At 41.0% G+C, this 20,970-nt stretch overlaps 1 protein-coding gene across 3 annotated transcripts in view; it reads right to left on the reverse strand.

Moving 5' to 3' along the window:
* The window catches only part of RBBP6 (RB binding protein 6, ubiquitin ligase), a 36,639-nt gene extending 19,900 nt beyond the window's left edge, over positions 1 to 16,739 (reverse strand). For 2 of the 3 annotated variants that reach the window (XM_084765036.1, XM_084765037.1), the window contains exons 1-4: positions 13,212 to 13,384; positions 7,750 to 7,849; positions 5,127 to 5,163; positions 674 to 718 (exon numbers count right to left, since the gene is read on the reverse strand). In XM_084765036.1, coding sequence (XP_084621162.1) covers positions 674 to 718; positions 5,127 to 5,163; positions 7,750 to 7,849; positions 13,212 to 13,377 — 348 coding nt within the window. In that variant the 5' untranslated portion in view covers positions 13,378 to 13,384. Of the gene's footprint in view, positions 1 to 673; positions 719 to 5,126; positions 5,164 to 7,749; positions 7,850 to 13,211; positions 13,393 to 14,868; positions 14,981 to 16,560 lie in introns of those variants that run through there. The other variant, XM_084765035.1, reaches the window with a different exon arrangement.
* Positions 16,740 to 20,970: the final 4,231 nt, after the last annotated feature.

The following is a 20,970-nucleotide window of genomic DNA, read 5'->3' on the forward strand; positions in this document are numbered from 1 at the left end:
ACAGAAGATACACATTGTTGAGATAAATGTAAGCAACCTTGTCAAACACCATGGTGTATACAGTGATTTCAGGAGGTAACAAGTTGGTTGGCCCTCTGCCAAACATACACTCACATTCCTGCAAACATCTTCATAAGGGTACACTTACACAATTCGAGTAGTCTGTGTTCAAACAAATTAGGCTGTTTAAAGTTTTTCTAATTCAGACAGACTACAAGTCTAAAGCATAAGGAAACAACCATACCACATTTAAAATATTGAACTTGGTGGGATCAATTCAAAATTTCAAGAATTAACCACACAATTGTCCATGTAAAGGAAATCTTCTGTTTTGGCTATTTTAAAAGGAGTCCATGTAATTCACAGCCAAAACCAGGGAATTCCTCCAGAATTGTGTTAGTTTCCAGTCTAATTAAACAAAATGGTGTAATGGGGAAAAATGGTTAGGTGTAGCTTCCTGTGCTTCTTCAGTCTTGAAGATGAACGTTATGCGGGGACTGACCCAGTTACTTGCCTATCTTCTCAGGACGGCAACTACTCTTTACATGGCAGTAACAGTATGTACAATGCGGCCACAACATACATCCTCCCCCACCCACCTCAAAACAATGCTGTTCCACATCTTTAAACTGTTAGAAGACTTATATTTTCAAGAATATATATGTATATATACCTTTGTAAGCTGGGCCAGAGAAATAGATGCAGAAGAGTCATCAATCTGTTCACAAAAAATTAAACACACATTCAAGTTCCACACTGAAAACAGCTGAAATTGATTATTTAGCCCCTAAGTCACTTAATGTTAAATATTGGGCATTTTCTTACTTTTCTAAAGAATGTTCTATTTTGTTTAAAGCCTGAAAATATGCTCAAGTTATTTTTATCTTGTCTACATTTAATATCCAGTTTTAAAGACTATGATGTATGGGAAGACTTAATACAGTGAAAAATCAGAGGGTAAAAGTGGTGATGAAATCAGTACTACGCATTAAGTCCCATGTTGCTCAGTGAACTCTAAATTTAGTAATGTTCACAACAACATACACTGCAAAAGAATTTTTAAAACAAAATCTAATTTCCCCAATGCTATTGAGGAAAACATTATAGAAAAAAGGAGCACTTTAGGGCTCAGATAACTGCTGTTAGCGGAACAGCTCGCAGGTAATTCCTACTGTTTTCCTTTTTGAACAGCAACTGCTCAGGCTGTTTTTCCTCCCGTGCAAAAGAGTAACAACAGTTCCCCTTGTCAAGAAATCACAGGTTTCTTTTATCAAGGCAAATAAATACTGCTAAGCCAACTCCACCCACAAACCAAAAGAAACTTAACAAAAATAATAATAAAAAGAGAAAGAAAAAAAAGTTTAAAAAGGTAACCTGGGAAAGGGTCAAAAGAGCTGTCACACACAATGATGGACTTTCGTATTTAGAGAAAAGTCAATTTAACCAAACAGGGCAAGGATATATTAAAGGTCATAAGAGGGATTTAAAAATGTATTTTAAGACGTTAACATTTTAAAAATTCGTTCAATTGATCCCATTAAATGGTTTCACTTTTTAAAAAAGTGCTTATATGTATGCACAGAAAGGCATTTTAGTAATTTCTGGACAGGATTTCCTTAGGGCTCCTTGTTTAGCTTCCTTCATGCTACAAGCTTCTCGTTTGTTAATGGTCAGAATTCTTTGGATTGGACAGACTTCAGTAAGATGTCTGGCTCAAAAGAAAAGGTTTTCAAATATCCCCCTAAAAGTACTGAAAACACAAAAATTGAAATGCAACAAGATTCAATATTAAGTTCTTTGCCAATATTGACTATAGAATGAATTTGATAAGTACAAGAGTTATATTGGCTAAATTGAAGATACATCTTAGTTAGCCACGGTGGTGCCTGCTGCCTATGCGCTGAAGCAGGAGGATCACAAGCTCCAGACCCGGGTTACACAGTGGGTTTGAGGTCAACACGACCTATGTGGCAAGACAGTTTCGTAAGAATAAATCTTACAAATGTCTTGGGTTTAGCCTGATGGGCATTATTACTGCCATGTTTTAGACAAATGGTTCTTTGTTCTGCACCGTGTAGAGTAGTGTACTAAGCTCACATTTCTAATGCATAACCACTAATGCATAGAGCTCTCTTGTGTACTCTTAAAATACTTTTACTTAAGGACTAAATTCAAGAAGAAGAAATTGGGAAAAAATATATTCTTATCTACAAGAAAGTCTAAGCTATTCAAGTTTATTTTTAAAAAGACACTTTAAGTCACCAGAAATATAGGTGACAAAGGTCTGATGAAATTGTTGCTAACCCAATCAAGTCCACTCTGTAACAAAATATTAATGCTGTCACTTTGTTTTCTTATCTTTTCCCTGTTGCTTTCTTCCACTCCTTTTACCATGGACTTCTTGAGTTCAAAGTGGTTTCCCACAGAAACTGCATCTTCTTATTTATGGTTTTTCCCACCAAATAATCTTTATACTATCTCAGATATCAAATGAACCAAAAATTTAGAAAGGTATCCAATTTTAAATATGGGCATTAAAAAATGTAAAAAATGTTCACAAAATATAGCTGAAAAATGGTTCCAACTTTATAGTACCTAAAACATCAATTAAAAAGTGACTTCTCAGTAAAATACTGTTAAATCTGCCACACTTAGAAGGTCTTCAAAAAATGATGTATATATTACAGATACCACTAAGCTTAGCCCTCTGTTGTATTAGGGCATTGTTTCTGGGAGCAAGGGCCTGACATCTTTTTAGGCCAATTATATTTAAATGCACCCTACAATGTAATCCCAGTGTTTAGTTAGCAAGAACATCTAGCTTTGGAGTTAGGGGAATAAACAGTCATCTTTGGTCAGATATGGCTTAAATTACCAAAAATGCACAGGGTGTGTGATGTTCCACACCTGTTTTACCCCTATGTGAGAGGCTGAGGCCGAAGACTGCTGTGAGTTCAAGGCTGGTCTGGGCTACATATCAAGTACCAGATCAGCTAGAGTTGTTTACACAGCAAGACCTTGCTTGATGTCTTACAAAAACAACCAAAAACAACAACAACAACAACAACAACAAAAAAAAACCCAAGTTGGGCCTGATAGTACAAGCCTGCAATCGCAGTGCATAGGAGGCAAGGCAGAACTCAAGAGTTCAAGGGCAGCCTCCAATGCAGAGGCTAGCCTGGGTTATGAGAGCCTGTCTCAAAATACAAAAATCAAAGGATATTCAAACATTTTTCTTTCCTAATCAGAATTTTAAAAATTTGCCCAGGATCTCTATTTTGTTAATGTATATAGATAAACCATCCTTTTTGCTAAGTTATGAATACTAATTAGTCAAGGAACATGTTTCAGTGATCCTAAATGTCAAAGCACCCAAGCAAAAAGATAGAGACAACAGATTATGTTATGTCTCTATCTCACTTAATTCTATCTAAAAATTAAAACTGTTTAAAGCACTAAAAGGAAAACAGAAATCTGAATAAGCTTACAATAAACTTCTTATAAATGTAATACAGACATGCCAGGGAACACACAAGGCTAAAAGAATGTTAACTTTATTTATGAACATGTGATTTGTGTTTATACACATGCTAATAAACAAAAAGGAAATAATTGTTTTCAAGAAATAAAACTTCATCTGAGTTAATTTAGATACTATATAAAAATGTTTATACAAATGTGTTACATTTACTACTACAGTTACCGGGACAGTTTTTCTAATTTGTGCTAGCATTTGGATACAGAAAAATCAGTTTTAAACCAATCACCAGCAAAACAGAAACTTGGACAGTTTTTACAGCATTATGCTTTAAAAAACATAAAAACCCCCAAAATAAAACAAATCCCCAACCCACCAAAAAACCTCTTTCATCCAAAAGTGAGGGAAACCCCCAAACACTGACTTTTTGTTTGAATCACTGCATTTAGACCAGAACTAAAGGCTGTTTTCTTTAGAGAACAAGTTCAAAGTTGAGATATGCTACTTATCATGTTTAAGATCCAATGATCCAAGGTTAGTAAAATGCCTCATATACAAATATCAGTAGTATTTAAAAAGAATAAAATGCAACAGCAAGCAGTACCCCTGATTTCTAAATGAAAATTTCAAACACCATGTTTTTGTGTACAAGTATTAAGCCTGAGCAGTAAAATGTTTGGTGAATCCTCAAGTTCACAGAGCCCAATTAAGACAGCCACGTGTTCTGCAGCACCTGTCCCACAACCAGAAGTGGCGCTTTTACTTAAAAGTTCAAAGTCAAAAAACAGTGCCACACTGTGGGTTAATCTATTATAAAAAGATGTTACCCCAGTGAAGAGGGTTAGTTTTGGTAAGATACTGTTTTCAATACTGTACTACTAATACAGCATTTTAGCATCTTATAAGAAAGAGAAAGACTCTGATCTGAACAGACTAGCTTGTGTATGAACTGAATAACCCATGAGAATCCCTGGCATGTGACGATGCACTCCAAGCTGTGGAGATGAACCTCAGTCTGTACTGCATAGTACAAGGGCACACAAAGAACAGGAGCTCTCAGTGCCAAATACAGCAAGAGCGCTCAAAAGCTCTCTTCTGTGATGTGTTTGACCTTGGAGAAAGGATCAAATAACAATGTAAATTCTGCATGTTGCTAATCCCTTTTTGTAAGCCATAAATCAGGCAGAAAGAAAAAAAACTAATAAACTGAGTGAAACAACGTGAAAATGGCAAAAATATACACTCCAAACAATTTTTTATTGCAAGAAACAAAAAGCACAAAACAGCCTGTACATACATACAAAATACTAACTATAGACAGACAGATGCAGAACATGTTGTCATGTTCTTCAGTGTTAAACCTACACCATCTAAAAAGGATCATACATTACTGTACAACACAGTGTCATACAGGGAGAGTGCTGTCATATTTAATATGAAACAGTGAAGGGTACAAATTACCCATTTCTACAGATGTACTGCAAATTATGCCACATATATATCCATATTCAACTGAACTGTCATCAAAATACAATTTTTTTTACAGTGTATGCTATGGTCAGTGGGTATTCTAAATTATTTACTTCACTGAAACATTATAAAGGTAAAAGCAATTGTGTAGAAAAAGGGTGATTGTGTTTTTACATACTGCTTTTGTAGTTCCCATCACTGGTTCACTTCGACTTCTAAAAAATAAAACAGAAACAAAACCTATCATTAGCTATTTATTAATTTCAAGTGTGTGTGTCTGTAGTCTCAGTCAGCCGAGGCCACCCTTGAACGCACTATGCAGCCAAGGCCAGATCCTTTTGCCTCTTCCACATCAGTGCTGGAATAATACGTGTGTATCACAATGTGTGACTGACTACTAATAAATCTTTGTATATATCTCTAATCTCACATCTTTAGGAATATAATCTTCTTTTGGTACAAAGCTTTAATATAATCAATTTCTGATGTATTGAATAAACAACTTTGATCACTATTTGCTATTTCCAAATGGTTTTAAGATACTTTCATAGTTTCTTTTAAAAAATGCCATATTGAATTCTAAAAGAAACTTATTACTTATGACATATCATTTTTGAAAGCTACTATATTTATAAACTTTTTGGTTTAGTTATAATGAACTGAAAAAGTGGTCATTCCTTTTTGGTAAAGCTGGATATAAATTCCTGCGTACCCAGTTTAAGACCACTGCCGGTACATTTATGACTGGGATCTTTGACAGACTGCAGTGCTCAAAAACGAGCTTTCAAATCCAGATAGAGGGTGATGATTACTTTAATTCAGGAAGTATCTTAAAGATAAGCAGTGGTGGCACACGCCTTTAATTCCAGCACTCAGGAGGCAGATGCAGGCAGATCTGAATTCCAGCCCAGCCTGGTCTACAGTGAGTTCTAGGACAACCAAGGCTACACAGACAGACCGTGTCTCAAAAACCAAGCATTTCCCAACAATAACCGAGTACTGAACAAAATTTAAGGTCTCTGAAAAACACAACATAGTTTGAAAGTATGTTAAAATCCATCTCGTGCTTATGCGTGATTGGACAGATTGTTGCTAGGAGAACATATAAACAAATCCAGAACGTCTTTAGTTGAAACAAGCTAGAAGGTGGGCTGGAGCAGAGATCCTAAGGATAGTCTTTTAAATGGCCAAAGTTTACTGTAGAGAAATACTAGACAGCACCTAAAAGGAATGTTTCAGTTCACACATGATTTTTAAGTACTGACAAAAATAACCTGAACTTTCTAGCATTTGCTCAAACTGAGAAGCATTTTATGAGGCAAACGTATTATCAAAATTCTAATAAAAGCTGCGTGTGGTAGCGTATGCCTCTAATCTCAGCACTCAAGGAGGCAGAGGGAGGCAGATCTCTGAGTTCAAGGCCAGCCTGGTCTATATAGCCAAGGCTACACAGAGAAATCCTGTCATGAAAAACAAACAGACCTACATAAAAATTAATAAACAATTTTCTATGAGACAACTTAAGATGGCCATGGACTTCAAATATTTTTTTTCTCAAGATTTCTGAATATAAAAAAATTTCAGGGATGAAATATTTGATACTTGTATTTATTTATTTTTGTTTATTTGCTTGAGACAAAGTCTTTCTCCATAGCTACACAGGCCTGGGTGTCCTGTGCTTACTATGTAGGCCAGGCTTGCTATGCAGATCTTCTTGCCTCTGCTCCCTGATAGTGGGATTAAAGACAGGTGCTACTATACTCTGTTTGATACATGTTTTTAAAAAAATATATGGTAAGTGTAACTTCATGTCAAAACATAGAAAACAATTCTACTCACTTATGTATTATAGTTCTGCTATCAATATGAAAGTTCTGAGATTACACGCCCAGTGGTGAAGACCTGTAATTTCAGCTACTCAGAGGGCTGAGGCAGCAGGGTATCAAGTTCAAGGCCATTAGGAATACAGAGTCAATTCTACCATCACAAGCCTGAACAACTTAAGAGGACCCTGTTTTGAAATACTAAAAGAAGGAAGAAGTCTATGGATGTGGTTCAGTGGTAGAATGCTTGCTTCACATGAGTAAGGGACTAGGTTTAATCCTCAGGTGTAAAGCAATTATGATTCTGTTACTCTGTAGTTATTGCAGAAACAGAGTAGGTGGGTAAAGGTTCTGAGAGAAGAGACAATAGTCAAAGTCACATTATTATTAGACAGTAAATGTAACAAAATATCAGCCTGATTCATTTTACACTCTTATTAAGTAAGAATCTTATTTACCCAATGGCCTTTGAGCCAAAGCCTCTTACCGACAAAAAGCTTCTGTTAGCATTAAACTAGCGATGTTGGGGCTGGAGAGATGGCTCAGTGGTTAAGAGCACAGTCTGCTCTTCCAGAGGTCATGAGTTCAATTCCCAGCAACCACATGGTGGCTCACAACCATCTATAATGTGATCTGATGTCCCCCTCTGCCTGCAGATGTACATGCAGGCAGAGCACTGTATACATAATAATAAATAAATAAATCTAAACTAGCGATGTTGTCAAAATATGTAAAACAGATCTCTATAAAATGATCATTTTTGTGATGAAAACAATCAAATGGAACAAAAATGTTCCCTAATAATAGCTCCCTTAACTACAAACTACGTCAATTTAGCCAAAGGGAAAAATTAGGGGGAGGGAAAAAAAAGCAACCAAAACAACTATTACAGTTTTCATGATTAGCACAATACAATTTTAATGTTAATAAAATATTTGGTCTATTTTAATAAAAGCACAAGCTTTTATAAATACTCACATAACATATGTCTTGCTTGTAGACTTAACACCTCCAATAGGAATTCTTCTGACAATTACAGATGAATTTTTAGGAATTAGTGCATTATCATCAGTATATTCTGTAAACAAAAACAGTCAAATTTCTATTTAGGGATCTGGACTAAGTACTCAGAAATGAGAAAACTTCAACCAAACATCAGTTTTATGGAACATGAGCTTACAGTACAACACCAAAATCCATGTTCCACACATTTAGGTTACTAGGATTGTTAAAAGAAATATCCTAGTCAGGTCCTTGACTCCAGGGCCTCAACTTTGTGAAACTTAATCTTCCCAGCTCATTTAACCAAGAAATTCTTAACATGCTAACTATGGGGTTATTTGAAATCAGAGTGTATCTCCCTAGTCCCTAAACATTATGACCTCTGCTCTCATTTTGCTTACTACTAGAAAAGACAGGCTAAACATGAGATTATAATCTATTGTTTTTTTAAATCAAGAATGAAGGATGGATATCATTTTGGATAGAATGTTGTTTTAAACAAAGCCCCTCTGAAAGGCTTGAGTTTATGAATGAAAAAACTGAGAAACCAGCCACATGCAAAACAACTAAATGAATAATAGTTACTCAGAGGGGAAACAATGTGAAGAGAAAAAAAAAAAAACAGACACGAAGACTACAATGTTGAAAAAAAATTTAAAGATTGACATAAAAATAAAGTAGGAAAGTATAAACCATATACCAATTTATACTTTGTTTCCACATGAAATAGAGAAGTCACTAGTGGATTTTATGTGAAGTAATGACAATTATGTCACAAAAAGACCTGCTCTGGTATTTGTATGATCAGAAATAGGATAAGTCATAAGAAGGCTGCTTTGTGGTCCAGTAATAGCTAGTATTATAGTCAAAATGTTGTGGAGGCTGCTCATGGGCTGAATGAATATTGCAAAGATGGAGAAAGAAGAAGCAGGCACGAATTCCTTCATTCCTAGTTTTACCAAGCTGGTGTCACTTTTTGAGAAGATCAAGAGGAGGAAAGAGTAACATTTTTCTACTCTATAATTACAGTAATTCTATAAAAATGAAATTAGGTGGGCCATAATTGTAGCAAAAAGAGCCAAGGAAGGAACAAGGACAATTATCAAGAAAAACACAATGTAAGAGATGCAAAAATCTGGGCTGGAGAGATGTCTCAGTGGATAAGAGCATCACCTGCTCTTTCCAAAGGCCCTGAGTTCAATTTCCAGCAACCACATGGTGGCTCACAACTATCTGTAATGTGATCTGATGCCCTCTTCTGGCTTGCAGGTGTACATGCAAGCAGAACACTGTATACATAATAAATAAGCAAACCTTTTTTTAAATGCAAAAATCTCCCTTAATCCCACAACCTAACACAAAGTAGCCCATTTTCCCCTGCCTCCACACATTTCAGGCTTTTAATGTATATCAGTTTTATTATGGCTGGTCATCAAGCATTTAGTAATTCCTTGTTCTACAACAAACTGCCCAAGCAAGAGTTCTTTAGTATGTTTTCAGTTGTTGACTATGACTCATAGGCATCCAACAAGAGTGATGCAATTTCCTAGATGTAGGCATGCAAGACTATCATTATCCTGGACAGCTTCCAAATTCCAAGCAAAATGAGTTGGAAAAAAAAAAGATAGGGGGATTTTTAAATGTTTAATAATTTTAGAACCCAAATTTAAGTGTCCAACATTTGGGTGCTTTTGTTTTGTTTTGTTTTGTTTTTTTTTAAAAAAAAGTGTAACAACCCTCAAGTATATTCCCAAAACCTTTAAAAAACAACTTATTAGCTAGGTGGGGTGATGACAACAGGCTTGCAATTCCAGTACTCAGGAGACTGAGGCAGGAGGATTGCCGCTGAGTTCAAGGCTAGCCTAGATTACATACAGGAAGAAATAGTTAAAGTCAAAGTAATTAAGTCAACACAGTGCTGTACTATAGTAATAAAGTCAGGTGCCCCAACAGCTCTCAAAAACAGGGTTCTAGCTGGCCAGTTACAAGTATTTGGATTTACATGAGGTCCTACGCCCAAGAGCGTCTAACACATAAATCCTTAACAAGTAGTTCCTTAGAGTCAAAGGGCTCAGGGGCTGAAGATTTAGCTCACTGGTACTTGCCTTAGCACCAGGAAGGGGAAAAAATAAATAGGCTTACCAGTATCAATTCTGTATGAAAACAGAAGTCATGGAGATAAAATGAAAAACAAGATGAATTTGAGGAATGGATGGCCAGAATAAGGATAAAAAACAAAACAAACCAAAAAAAGCCCTAAAACCCCTTCATATTCAGCTTCCAAATCAACCAATTTGGTGTGAAGGTTACTAAGTAGATGGGAGGGTCAGTATAAAAACCAAGGTTTCAGCCGGGTGTGGTGGCTCACCCCTTTAATTCCAGCACTTGGGAGACAGAGGCAGGTGGATTGCTTTGAGTTCAGATCAGCCTGGGTCTACAAAGTGAGTCCAGAACAGCCAAGGTTATCACAGAGAAACCCTGTCTCGAACAAACAAACAAACAAACAAACAAACAAACAAAAAACCCCAAGGTTTCTGTAAAAAAACCACTTGGAGGAATTCACCATAAAATAGCAGTCTAGAAACAAGCAGGGCTAAGTCCAAAACAGAACTGACACAAGACACTGTAGCTTTACCAAGGGTTTATGGTCCTCTATACCTAACAGATTTCCAGAACTAACAGAATGTTTTGCAGATACATGGTAGATGAGTAATCTAAACTTGCTAAAATCTCTAGCTTAATCTTCTCATCAAGGGCGTAGGATGTAGGTGATCAAAGAAACTGTCATAAGCATTTATTTTGGAATCTTTAACTCGCTAGATGGTTCTAAACCAACTAGAATTCTTATTCAACTGCCTTGTAAAACTGAGGCCATTTCTGTGCCTACAAACATGCCTGGTGCCTGTGGAGCCAGAAGGGGGCATCAGAGCCCAGGGAAGAGATGTTAAGAGCTCTGACTTCACATGCTGGGGACACAAGTGGGGTCCTCTACCAGAACAGTAAGTACCCTTCTAAAGCACGGAGCAGTCTCCCCAACTCCTTAAGTTTCTGTACCATGAGCAACACCCTCCCCCAATCTGAGTGCAAAAAACAAAGAAAGCTCCTAGAACTGTTTTTCCCCCCTTAACCCACCAAACATCAAACTTTCTCAATTAAGAGCAACATATAAAAGAAAACATACTGTGGGACAAAGAACTCCCTTTGCAAAGTCACAAAGTGTCAATTTGTGGACAAGGATTTTTCAATCTAGATGTACTCCAATCTGAAAGCTGCCTTTAACTGTTGTTTGGTAGTAAGATAAATACCATATTTTTCAGACCATAAGCACTTTCCCCCCAAAAAAGTGGGGGAGAAATTAGGGTGTACCTTATGGTACAGTTGCTGTTTTTACTGTTTTTCTTGTTTTACTGCTCTATAAACTGGGTGCATCTTATAATCTGAAAAATTACAGTAATGCTGTTTCAACTGTATAGTATTGTAATAAAAATAAAACCTATGTAGTTGATAATTTTAAGTGCCTACTATTCCCTAATTTCATTTATATTTTACCTTTCCTCTTGTTCATAAAGGTGCATTTATATAGCAATATAGCTACAAATTCTTAAAAAGCCACTTATAAAGTGACTTCAACACTAACTAACGGCTGCTTTTGGTGGACTTAGTTATTTCTTAGCTGTTTATACCATAAACAACTTTTCTTCTAAGTAGAGAAAAATTACAGAAAAATACAATTTCCAATTAAGAAAAGACTATTCTTTTAGTATTATAATTATGTTTATATTTATATTACAAATGAAAAACTGGTCTTCTACATGACAAAAGTTGGCCTACCAACCAAAATACAGGCTGATGAGGGAAGACCATATCCCTAAAACTTCAACTAAAAAAACAAAACAACAAAAACTGCATACTACATCTTATACCAAATTTAGCTTGATGGAGCATGCCTTTGATTCCAGCACTCAGGAGGCAGAAGCAAGCTGATCTCTGTGAGTCACAGGCCTGCCTGATCTATGTAGTCCAGGCCAATGAGGGGTACAAGATGACACCATTCAGAACTAACTCTACTTCTTTCCATCCCATCAGTAAATGTTAGAAGTCTGAGCTAATAAAACCCACCCATGAGCATTACTGAGAAAAAGAAACCAAAACAAGTTGATAGTCAGAAAAGATGACTGTGACACATCCATTATTTGAGTTCCAAGTAGCACTTGAAGAGGATCTGGAGTTCAAATTGGTTCACACCTTTGATCTCAGCACTAGGGAGGCTGAAGCCAGCCTAGTAAACAGAGCCAGTTCCAGGCCAGCCAAGACTACGGAGAAACCCTGTCTTGAAATAAAAAAAGAAAAGAAGGAAAGAAAAAAAGAAAGGAAGGAAAGGAGTCCCCATATTATTTAAAAAACTGGGCGTGAACCATTGAGATGTAATATGAATAAATTTTTAAAAAGTTGGAAAAAAAAACTGGGTGTGGTGGTGCACGCCTTTAATCCCAGGGTTTGGGAGGCAAGTAGATGGATGTGAGTTCTAGGCCAACCTGGTCTACAAAGCAGTCCAAGACAGCCAAAGCTACACAGAGAAACTCTGTCCTGAAAAACCAAAATAAATTAAAATAAAATAAAATGAACTCAATGATTATAATCAGTGGCTCACTTGGTAGCAGTCCACTATTTTTCAGAAACCTGATGATATATATTGTTTTCTGTGTGGTGGGACTGGGTTAAGAAGCTAGGGCCTTGCACTTTGAAGTTTTCCTGAACTGCTGCTGGCGGGTGTGAGTTAACACCTGCACTCCCCATGCTTGGGAAGCTCAAACAGAAGGCTGGTGGGGTTTGAGGCCAGTCTGGGCTACAGAATTCTGACTCGTAAGTATCACTAATTCTGGAATTACAACCTCAGTGTTCACCTTGGAACATTTTGTATTCCAAAACCAATCCCAACACTGATTAAATCCTCAAAAACACCTTTTCCACAAGCAACCCCAATAAACAAACAAACAAACAAACAAGGGTATGCAATTTGCTATCAACCTCAAAACACTACTAGGTTATAGAACAAGCTCTATCTACTGCTGTGTTAACGGGAAACCTTACACAGGCTCTCCACAAGGCAAACACCCAACAGACTTGGATAACAACCCTTTTCTCTTTTTAATCCATCCCCACTGTTAAAAAAAAAAAAAGCCTTAAGGAATTAAAGGGTGGGGGACACGACGACTTTTGAGAATAACTAGATTAACATGATTTTGGGTTAGCCAGATGACCCCAGCATTCAGAAAACAAGCAGGCCAGTTAAAACTCCAAGGTCGGGTGCTGCAATCCTGGGCTATCAATGAAACACTGTGTATTGCAACGGGAAAGAATGGAGGTTAGGCCTGTAACAAGCAACTTTCAATACCCTCCTCGACCCAGTAAGTATCTGCTGCCCATGTGCCTCTTACCTTCTTTCGTCTGCGCGTTGGTGATCTGCAGATCGCTATCGGCAGCTTTCAGCTTTTCTCTCCCCATGATCTGCTTCTTTAAGTCGCAGAGGGAGATATGGAGCCCATCAAAGGTGACGGTGTCGTAGTTGAGTTTAGAGGAAAATTTATAGTGCACACAGGACATTGTGGCAAAGGATTCCTAAGGTTCAGCGAGGAGACGTGGACACTCTCAATATATGTATATTTATAAACTTAAGAGCAAAATATGTACACACACAAAACACTCAAAAGACAACGAAGAACCCTAAGGCTTCAGATTAAATACCCCCCCAACCACAAGCGGGGGTTCGTGAGAACAATAATCCGGAACCCCCCCGCACTCAGAATCGCTTCATGTGGGAGGAGCAGGACGGGAAAAGGGGCAATCGAGGATCCGCCAACCGGCACAATGTCACCCGGCTGGGTCCCCCTCGCTCATGCTAAGGGCCGGCAGGAGACGGGGGGGCAGGCGGTGCAGTCAGTAGCGGTCAGTCCACACGTTAGAGTCCGAATGACCCCGCGGGGTCAGGGGTCCATAGCGGCCGCACCTCCCGGCTGGTCTCTCTCCGTGGATGGGGGTGACCCAGGCCCCGGGAGAAGGTTGCGGGGAGAGGGCCTAGGCCCGGAGTCCACGAGCGGCCTCTCGCCTCCTCCCGGCTTCCGGACGACCGGCGTCGGCGTCCCCAGGCCCAGGCCCCCACCGCACACACACCCTGGCGCCTGCTCCCCGGAGGCCACGAGCGGCACGCGGCCTAGGCCGAGATCGCGCGGTCGGCGGAGGAGAGGCCTTCCAGCGGCCGCCGGGTTCGGCTCCGCCTCCCCCCCGCCGCCGCCTGACACAAAGCCGGTGCGGGGCCCAGCTAGGGCGCGAGGCCCTTCCTCACCACCCCGGGCCCCGGCCGGCGGCTTCGCGGACCCCGGGGACACCGCCGAGGCTGCCCGACTCTTCCTCTTGCCGCTCCTCGCGCTGCTCCCGCTCCTGTCGCCTCTGAGCCCACGACCGCGTCGGGAAGCCCGGAAACGGTCGGGCGGCGGCAAGGGCTTCGCTGGATTCCCTCTTTATTTATTATTATTATTATTATTATTTCTTTTTTCTGCTCTGCCCCCTCCCCCGGCCGCTCTCCGGCCCGCACCCAGCGCCGGCGACACCTCCGCGCCAGGCACTATGGCGGACGCGGCCTGGCTTCGGGCGAGCGCCCCCACTCCGGGGTCTCTTAAGCAGGGACTGCACGGGCGGCGCACGCGAGGCGGGGCTTGGGCGTGCGCCGATAGGCGGGCCGGGGGCGGGGCCGTGGCGTCACAAAGCGCACCGGCCCGCCCACGTGACCCCGCGCTTTGTGACTCGGAGCGTGGAACCAGAAGCTACGCGGAGAACGGGAGAAACTACGTGCGTCGGGGCGGAAGGGGAGGCGGACCGTCCCACTGGGCTGGCCTGGAAGGGGCGCTCAGGCGGCCGGAGCGGCGTGCCTAGGGGGTGATCCACTAATCCCACCCGCCCACGAGTCTCGTCGCTGGGATGGCTGCTGTGTGCCGGCTCCCCTCCCAACACTATACCCCGAACTCCGCAAACGCGGCCAGCGAGAATAGACCGTCATCCCCCACCAACAGCATCTTAAGAGTTGTGTCCGACTCTTACCTTGAGCTAGGCACCGCTCTGACCGCTGACGTTTGCAAGTTTCCGGAGCCGAGTTGGCTGGGTCCGAAGTTAGCCCTTGGGGGCTTTAATCTAACTCCGGTCTCCAAAGACGCTGTCAAGAGAATAAAGGATTTGCTGGATGGCCGTGTATTAAACCCATGAATACATTTCCATATTTAAGATCACGCCTGGCACATTTGTGTCTCGAAAGAGGTGGCTGGATAAATGTCAAATTAACAACAGCAAAAAATTACCTCCACTTTATAGTATAGAAACCTAAAGCGCGTGTTTCGATTTTTTAAAGAAGGCACTGTTGGCTCCGTCGCGGGGTCCTAACCGCGTTTTAATTACAAAGTCTCTTAGGAATGTTGACATTCTTTTTCCTCTTGTGGCATGAGGGATATATTTCATTTATACATTCATAAATAATAAAATTACTCTAAAATCATACAATTACTATCATTCACAGTGCCCTATGTCCTCTCTGAATTTTATAGGCTAGGTTCAGAAGTTGGGTAACTGCGAACACAATCATACATCCAAGAGGTGGCAGTTTCCAGAAACTTCTTGAATGCCAACACCCCCAAATTATGATGCAACTTGGTTTAAATCAATCATCTCCTCAGAGAAGCCTTCCTAAAGCCATCTTATTAAGAGAGGCATCAGTTTTGGTCTTCATTTTCTTCTTAGCTGCCAAGTTTGTTTGTTTGTTTGTTTTGGTGGTGGTATTATATTATTATTATTATTATTATTATTATTATTATTATTATTATTATTATTATTTATTACTATTTATTATTTTCCTGTTCGTTCTAAGATCTCACTATGTAGTCCAGACTGGTCTGGAACTCATAATCTTCTTGCCTCAGTGTCCAGTTTACTGTTTATTTTATTAATTAATTAATTTGTTTATTTATTTTTGGTCTTTCCCATTCTCTCAGCTAAGAACATGGATTTTTCCCCAATTGTGGCCAAAAGTCTTAAAAGAGTATCTGGATACAGTAGGTATTCAGCTAACAGACTTTTGAACAATAGATACATTTTGATGTTACCTATAGAAATACAGTGACAATTGAAGAAATCCTGTTCAAAGCTGTCAGACTCCATTTTGTTAGAAACAGCCTAAATCCACCCCAAAGACCACCAACGGCAAAATTCCTTGCGAGGCGGGGGGTGGGGGTGGGGGGGTGGGGTGGGGGGGTGGGGGGGTGGGTGGGGGGGTGGGGGGGTGGGTGGGGGGGTGGGTGGGGGGGTGGGTGGGGGGGTGGGGGAGGGCAAGCAGACCTTATACTAAGCTACACTCTGTCTGCACCCTTATTATCTATCATTCAATGATGTCATAATTCATATTTTACTATCTATATACTTGGTGACACTTTGGATGTACCCTAAACACTGTCAGGCACACTTTCAAGGTTAGCTACAACTTCTTGTTAGCAAAATAACCTGAGTCAGAGCTGACCACCCTGTTCCACCATCTGCCCCCCCCCACCATGAGCTAATTGCAGTTTTCGCCTTTAAATATTCAATACAACTTCCCCTTGAGGATGTAGTTCAGATCCTGAACTGGCCACCTCCTTGAGCTCAGAAAATAAATTTTCTCGGCTTCCACCCCAAACCATTCAATAATCTGTTAGGTAATCATCAGGGATAACCCCAGAGACAGAAGCACAATTTAAATAAGTCACTTACAGATTAATTTTCATAAGTAGTAAGTGTCTCCCTCTTTTATAGGCTATGTCCAGCCTATAAATTTAGCGTCTGGCTGTGAACGGAAAGTCCAAGAATCCAAAAGTTGGTCAGTCCACGAGGCTAGTCTTTAGTAGAAATTGTAATCCCAAAGAAGTAGACTCTTCGACGCTAGCGAAGGAATAGACTAGGAAGTCCGTAGCTAAGCCCTTATATTAAGCTTCATAGGCAGGCGTGGTAGCACACACCTTTAATCCCAGCACCCGGGAGGCGGAGGCAGGCGGATCACTGTGAGTTCAAAGAGATCCTATGTCTACATCCTTGTTTACAGAGGTTTCCAACAGAAGGTGTGGCCCAGATTAAGGGTGTGTCTTCCCACTTTAAAATCTGGATTAAAGGGGCTGATGTGTTAGGAGCACAGTTGTTGTTGTTGTTGTTGTTATTTTGTTTTGTTTTGTTTTGTTTTTCGAGACAGGGTATCTCTGTGTAGCCTCGACTGTTCTGGGATTCTCTGTACAGAGTAAGGGTGTGTCTTCCCACTTTAAAATCTGGATTAAAGGGGCTGATGCGTTAGGAGCACTGTTGTGGTTGTTGTTTTGTTTTGTTTTGTTTTGTTTTTCGAGACAGGGTATCTCTGTGTAGCCTCGACTGTTCTGGGATTCTCTGTACAGATTAAGGGTGTGTCTTCCCACCTTAAAATCTGGATTAAAGGGGCTGATGCATTAGGAGCACTGTTGTGGTTGTTGTTTTGTTTTGTTTTGTTTTGTTTTGTTTTTCGAGACAGGGTATCTCTGTGTAGCCTCGACTGTTCTGGGATTCTCTGTACAGAGTAAGGGTGTGTCTTCCCACCTTAAAATCTGGATTAAAGGGGCTGATGCATTAGGAGCACTGTTGTGGTTGTTGTTTTGTTTTGTTTGTTTTGTTTTGTTTTTCGAGACAGGGTATCTCTGTGTAGCCTCGACTGTTCTGGGATTCTCTGTACAGAGTAAGGGTGTGTCTTCCCACTTTAAAATCTGGATTAAAGGGGCTGATGCATTAGGAGCACTGTTGTGGTTGTTGTTTTGTTTTGTTTTGTTTTGTTTTTCGAGACAGGGTATCTCTGTGTAGCCTCGACTGTTCTGGGATTCTCTGTAGACTAAGCTAGCCTCAAAATCACAGTGATCCGCCTGCCTCTGCCTCTGCCTCCTGAGTGCTGGGATTAAAGGCGTGTGCCACCATGCCTGGCTCACTGGTTGTTCTTCTAGAGGATCTGCTTTCATTCCCCAGTAACCACATGGCAGCTCATAACTGTCTGCAACTCCTGTTCCAGGGGAATCTGACACACTCACACAGATAGCAAAACACCAGTGCACATAAAATAAACAAAATTAAAATTATTAAAACAAAACAAACTGGCATGGTGGCACACACCTTTAATCCCAGCATTCTAGAGGCAGAGACAGGCAGATCTCTGTGAGTTCAAGGCCAAAATCCAGGACAGCCAGGGCTATTATACAGAGAAACTATGTCTCGAAAAACAAAACAAACAAAGATCTGGATTAGAAGTGGATATTTCTCCTTCAAGTTAAGCAGGGGGTGGGAAATCCCTCACTGGTGTGCCTTCCATTTATAAAATTTAGTTAATTCCAGATGTATTCAAGTTGTCAACCAAGAATAACCATTGCAGGCATCTGTCGTCCTCAGCTGTACAGCAGATTTGAGTCCAGCCTGCTACATGGGACACTCTCAAAAGAGGAAAATGAAAGAAAGAAAGCACACTTGGTAAAACTAGTCGCACATTGACACTATATTGAAACAGGATAACTAGTTAGAAAATAAAGGGACAAGAAAAGAGAACGGGCAGCTCCTCATTCTCCTGGTTGATTTCTGTCACTCGGTGCTGAGATCTGGTGGTTCAGCAAAATTACCCAGGCCACCTGTGCTATGTTCCCTGTTCTAAGAAACATCACAAATGAGATTCCTTCCTTCCTTCCTTCCTTCCTTCCTTCCTTCCTTCCTTCCTTCCTTCTTTTCTTTTGGTTTTTCGAGACAAGGTTTCTCTGTGTAACAGCCCTGCCTGTCCTGGACTCATTTATGGACCAGGCTGGCCTTGAACTCACAGAGATCCGCCTGCCTCCCAAGTGCTGGGATTAAAGGCATGCGCCACCACACCTGGCTTTCTTTTTTCAAGACAAGGTTTCTCTGTGTAGCCTTGGCTGCCTTGAAACTAGCTCTGTAGATCAGGCTGACCTAGATCAGGCTGACCTCAAACTCATAGAGATCCACCTGCCTCTGCTTCCCAAGTGTTAGGATTAGGGGTGCATGCCACTACTGCCCTGCTCAGAAACGAGATTTCTCAAAATTTCTAAAACTGGCGGATGACCCATGGTCTAAATCTATGTATAAGAAAGTCTGAGCTGGGTGGCGCACACCTTTAATCCGAGACCTCTGGAGACAGAGCCAGGGGATGGCTGGAGTTCAAGGCTAGCCTGGTCTACAAAGTGAGTGCAGGATAGCCAAGGCTACACAGAGAAAGCCCATCTCAGGGGGAAAAAAAAGAAAAAAGAAAAGAAAGTCTGTGTATAAGAAAGGTGTGAGTACACACAAACATCTATAACCCTGACACTCAGAGGTGTAAACAAGAGGACCAGGAGTTCAAATCAGCCTGGGCTTCAGGACACCCTGTCTAAAAAGTGAAAAAAGAAGGGATTGCTTAGACTTGCACAATACACCAATAAAATCTCCTCTTCAAGGACGGAATTCTGTGGATAAGAGAAATAACTTGGGGCTGGAGAGATAGCTCAGCAGTTAAGAGCAGTTGCTGTCCTTTCAGAGGACTGGAGTTCATTTTCCAGTACCCACGTGGCAGCTCACAACTGTCTCAAACTCCAGTTCCAACGGAATCGGTCCCCTCCTCTGACGTCCACAGGCACCAGGTCCATACGTAGTTCACAGACATACATGCAGGCACAACATTTATACACATAAATCAATCTAAAAAGAAAACAAAAAAACAGACAAAAGTAACTTAAGTCTAGAGCTAGCTTGGTGGTTAAAAGCACTCAGTGCTTCCCCAGAGGACCTAAATTTGGTTCCCAGCACCCAGGTCAGGTGGCTCACAAGCACCTTTAACTCCAGCCCCATGGTAATCTGACCCTTATTTGCAATTGCATCCACATGTGCATGAGTGTGCGCACGCATACACACACACACACACACACACACACACACACACACACACACGAAAATAATAAAACAATTTTTTTTTGAGACAGGCTTTCTCTGTGTATCATTGGCTATCCTGGAACTCGTTCTGTAGACCAGGCTGGCCTCGAACCTGCCTCTGCCTCCCGAGTGCTGGGATTAAAGGCGTGTGCCACCATTGCCTGGCTATAAAGCAGTCCTTGGTAAAGGAAAACGGAACTATGCCAATACATGCTTTCCTTAATATCTAAGCCACTGCTGTAAATTAAGTAGTTTCCTTCTTTTTTTAAAGATTTATTTATTTATTATGTATACAATGCTCTGCCTGCATGACAGAAGAGGGCATTAGATCACATTACAGATGGCTGTGAGCCACCATGTGGTTGCTGGGAATTGAACTCAGGACCTCTGGAAGAGCAGACAGTGCTCTTAACCTCTGAGCCATCTCTCCAATTAAGTAGTTTTAAATCCCTTCAACCATATCCATAGCTACTGCTGTGGCACTTAGGGAAAATCCTCCCCAGAAGCTACCCTCACAACACATTATGCTTTTCTGCTCATGTGATAAGCTCACTAACTTTGCTGCACTCTGACTTGTGATCTTTTTGTGTGCTGGCCCTAAAGGGAGCTCCTTATTGAACCGACATTTCTTTTCTTTTCTTTCTTTCTTTCTTTCTTTTTTTTCTGGAGACAGGGTCTCTCTGTGTAGCCTTGGCTGTCCTAGACTCACTCTGTAGACCAGGCTGGCCTCGAACTCACAGCGATCCGCCTGCCTTTGCCTCCCAACTGCTGGGATTAAAGGCGTGTGCCACCTCCCCGGCTTGAACCCGTATTTCTTTTCTTTTCTTTTCTTTTCGGTTTTTCAAGATGGAGTTTCTCTGTGTAATAGCTGTGGCTATCCTGGAACTGGCTCTGAAGACCAGGCTGGCTCAAATTTACAGAGACCCACTCGCCTCTGCTTCCTGAGTGCTGGGATTAAAGGTGTGCACTACTACATCCGGGTCAGTTTCTTAATTTAAATAAAAAACATAGTTTAAACAGCATCAAAAAATGGCATATTCTACAAAGGGAGCCCAGGACAGCCAAAGGTAACAACACAGAGAGACCCTGTCTCGAACCACCCCCACCCCCCAAAATGGCATATTGAGCAGGGCGTAGTGTCGCAGGCCTTTAATCCCAGCACTTGGGAGGCAAAGGCAGGCAGATCTCTGTGGGTTCGAGGCCAGCCTG

Source organism: Acomys minous, assembly GCF_964271855.1.
Source record: "Acomys minous genome assembly, chromosome: 2".
NCBI classification, from domain to species: Eukaryota; Metazoa; Chordata; class Mammalia; order Rodentia; family Muridae; genus Acomys; species Acomys minous.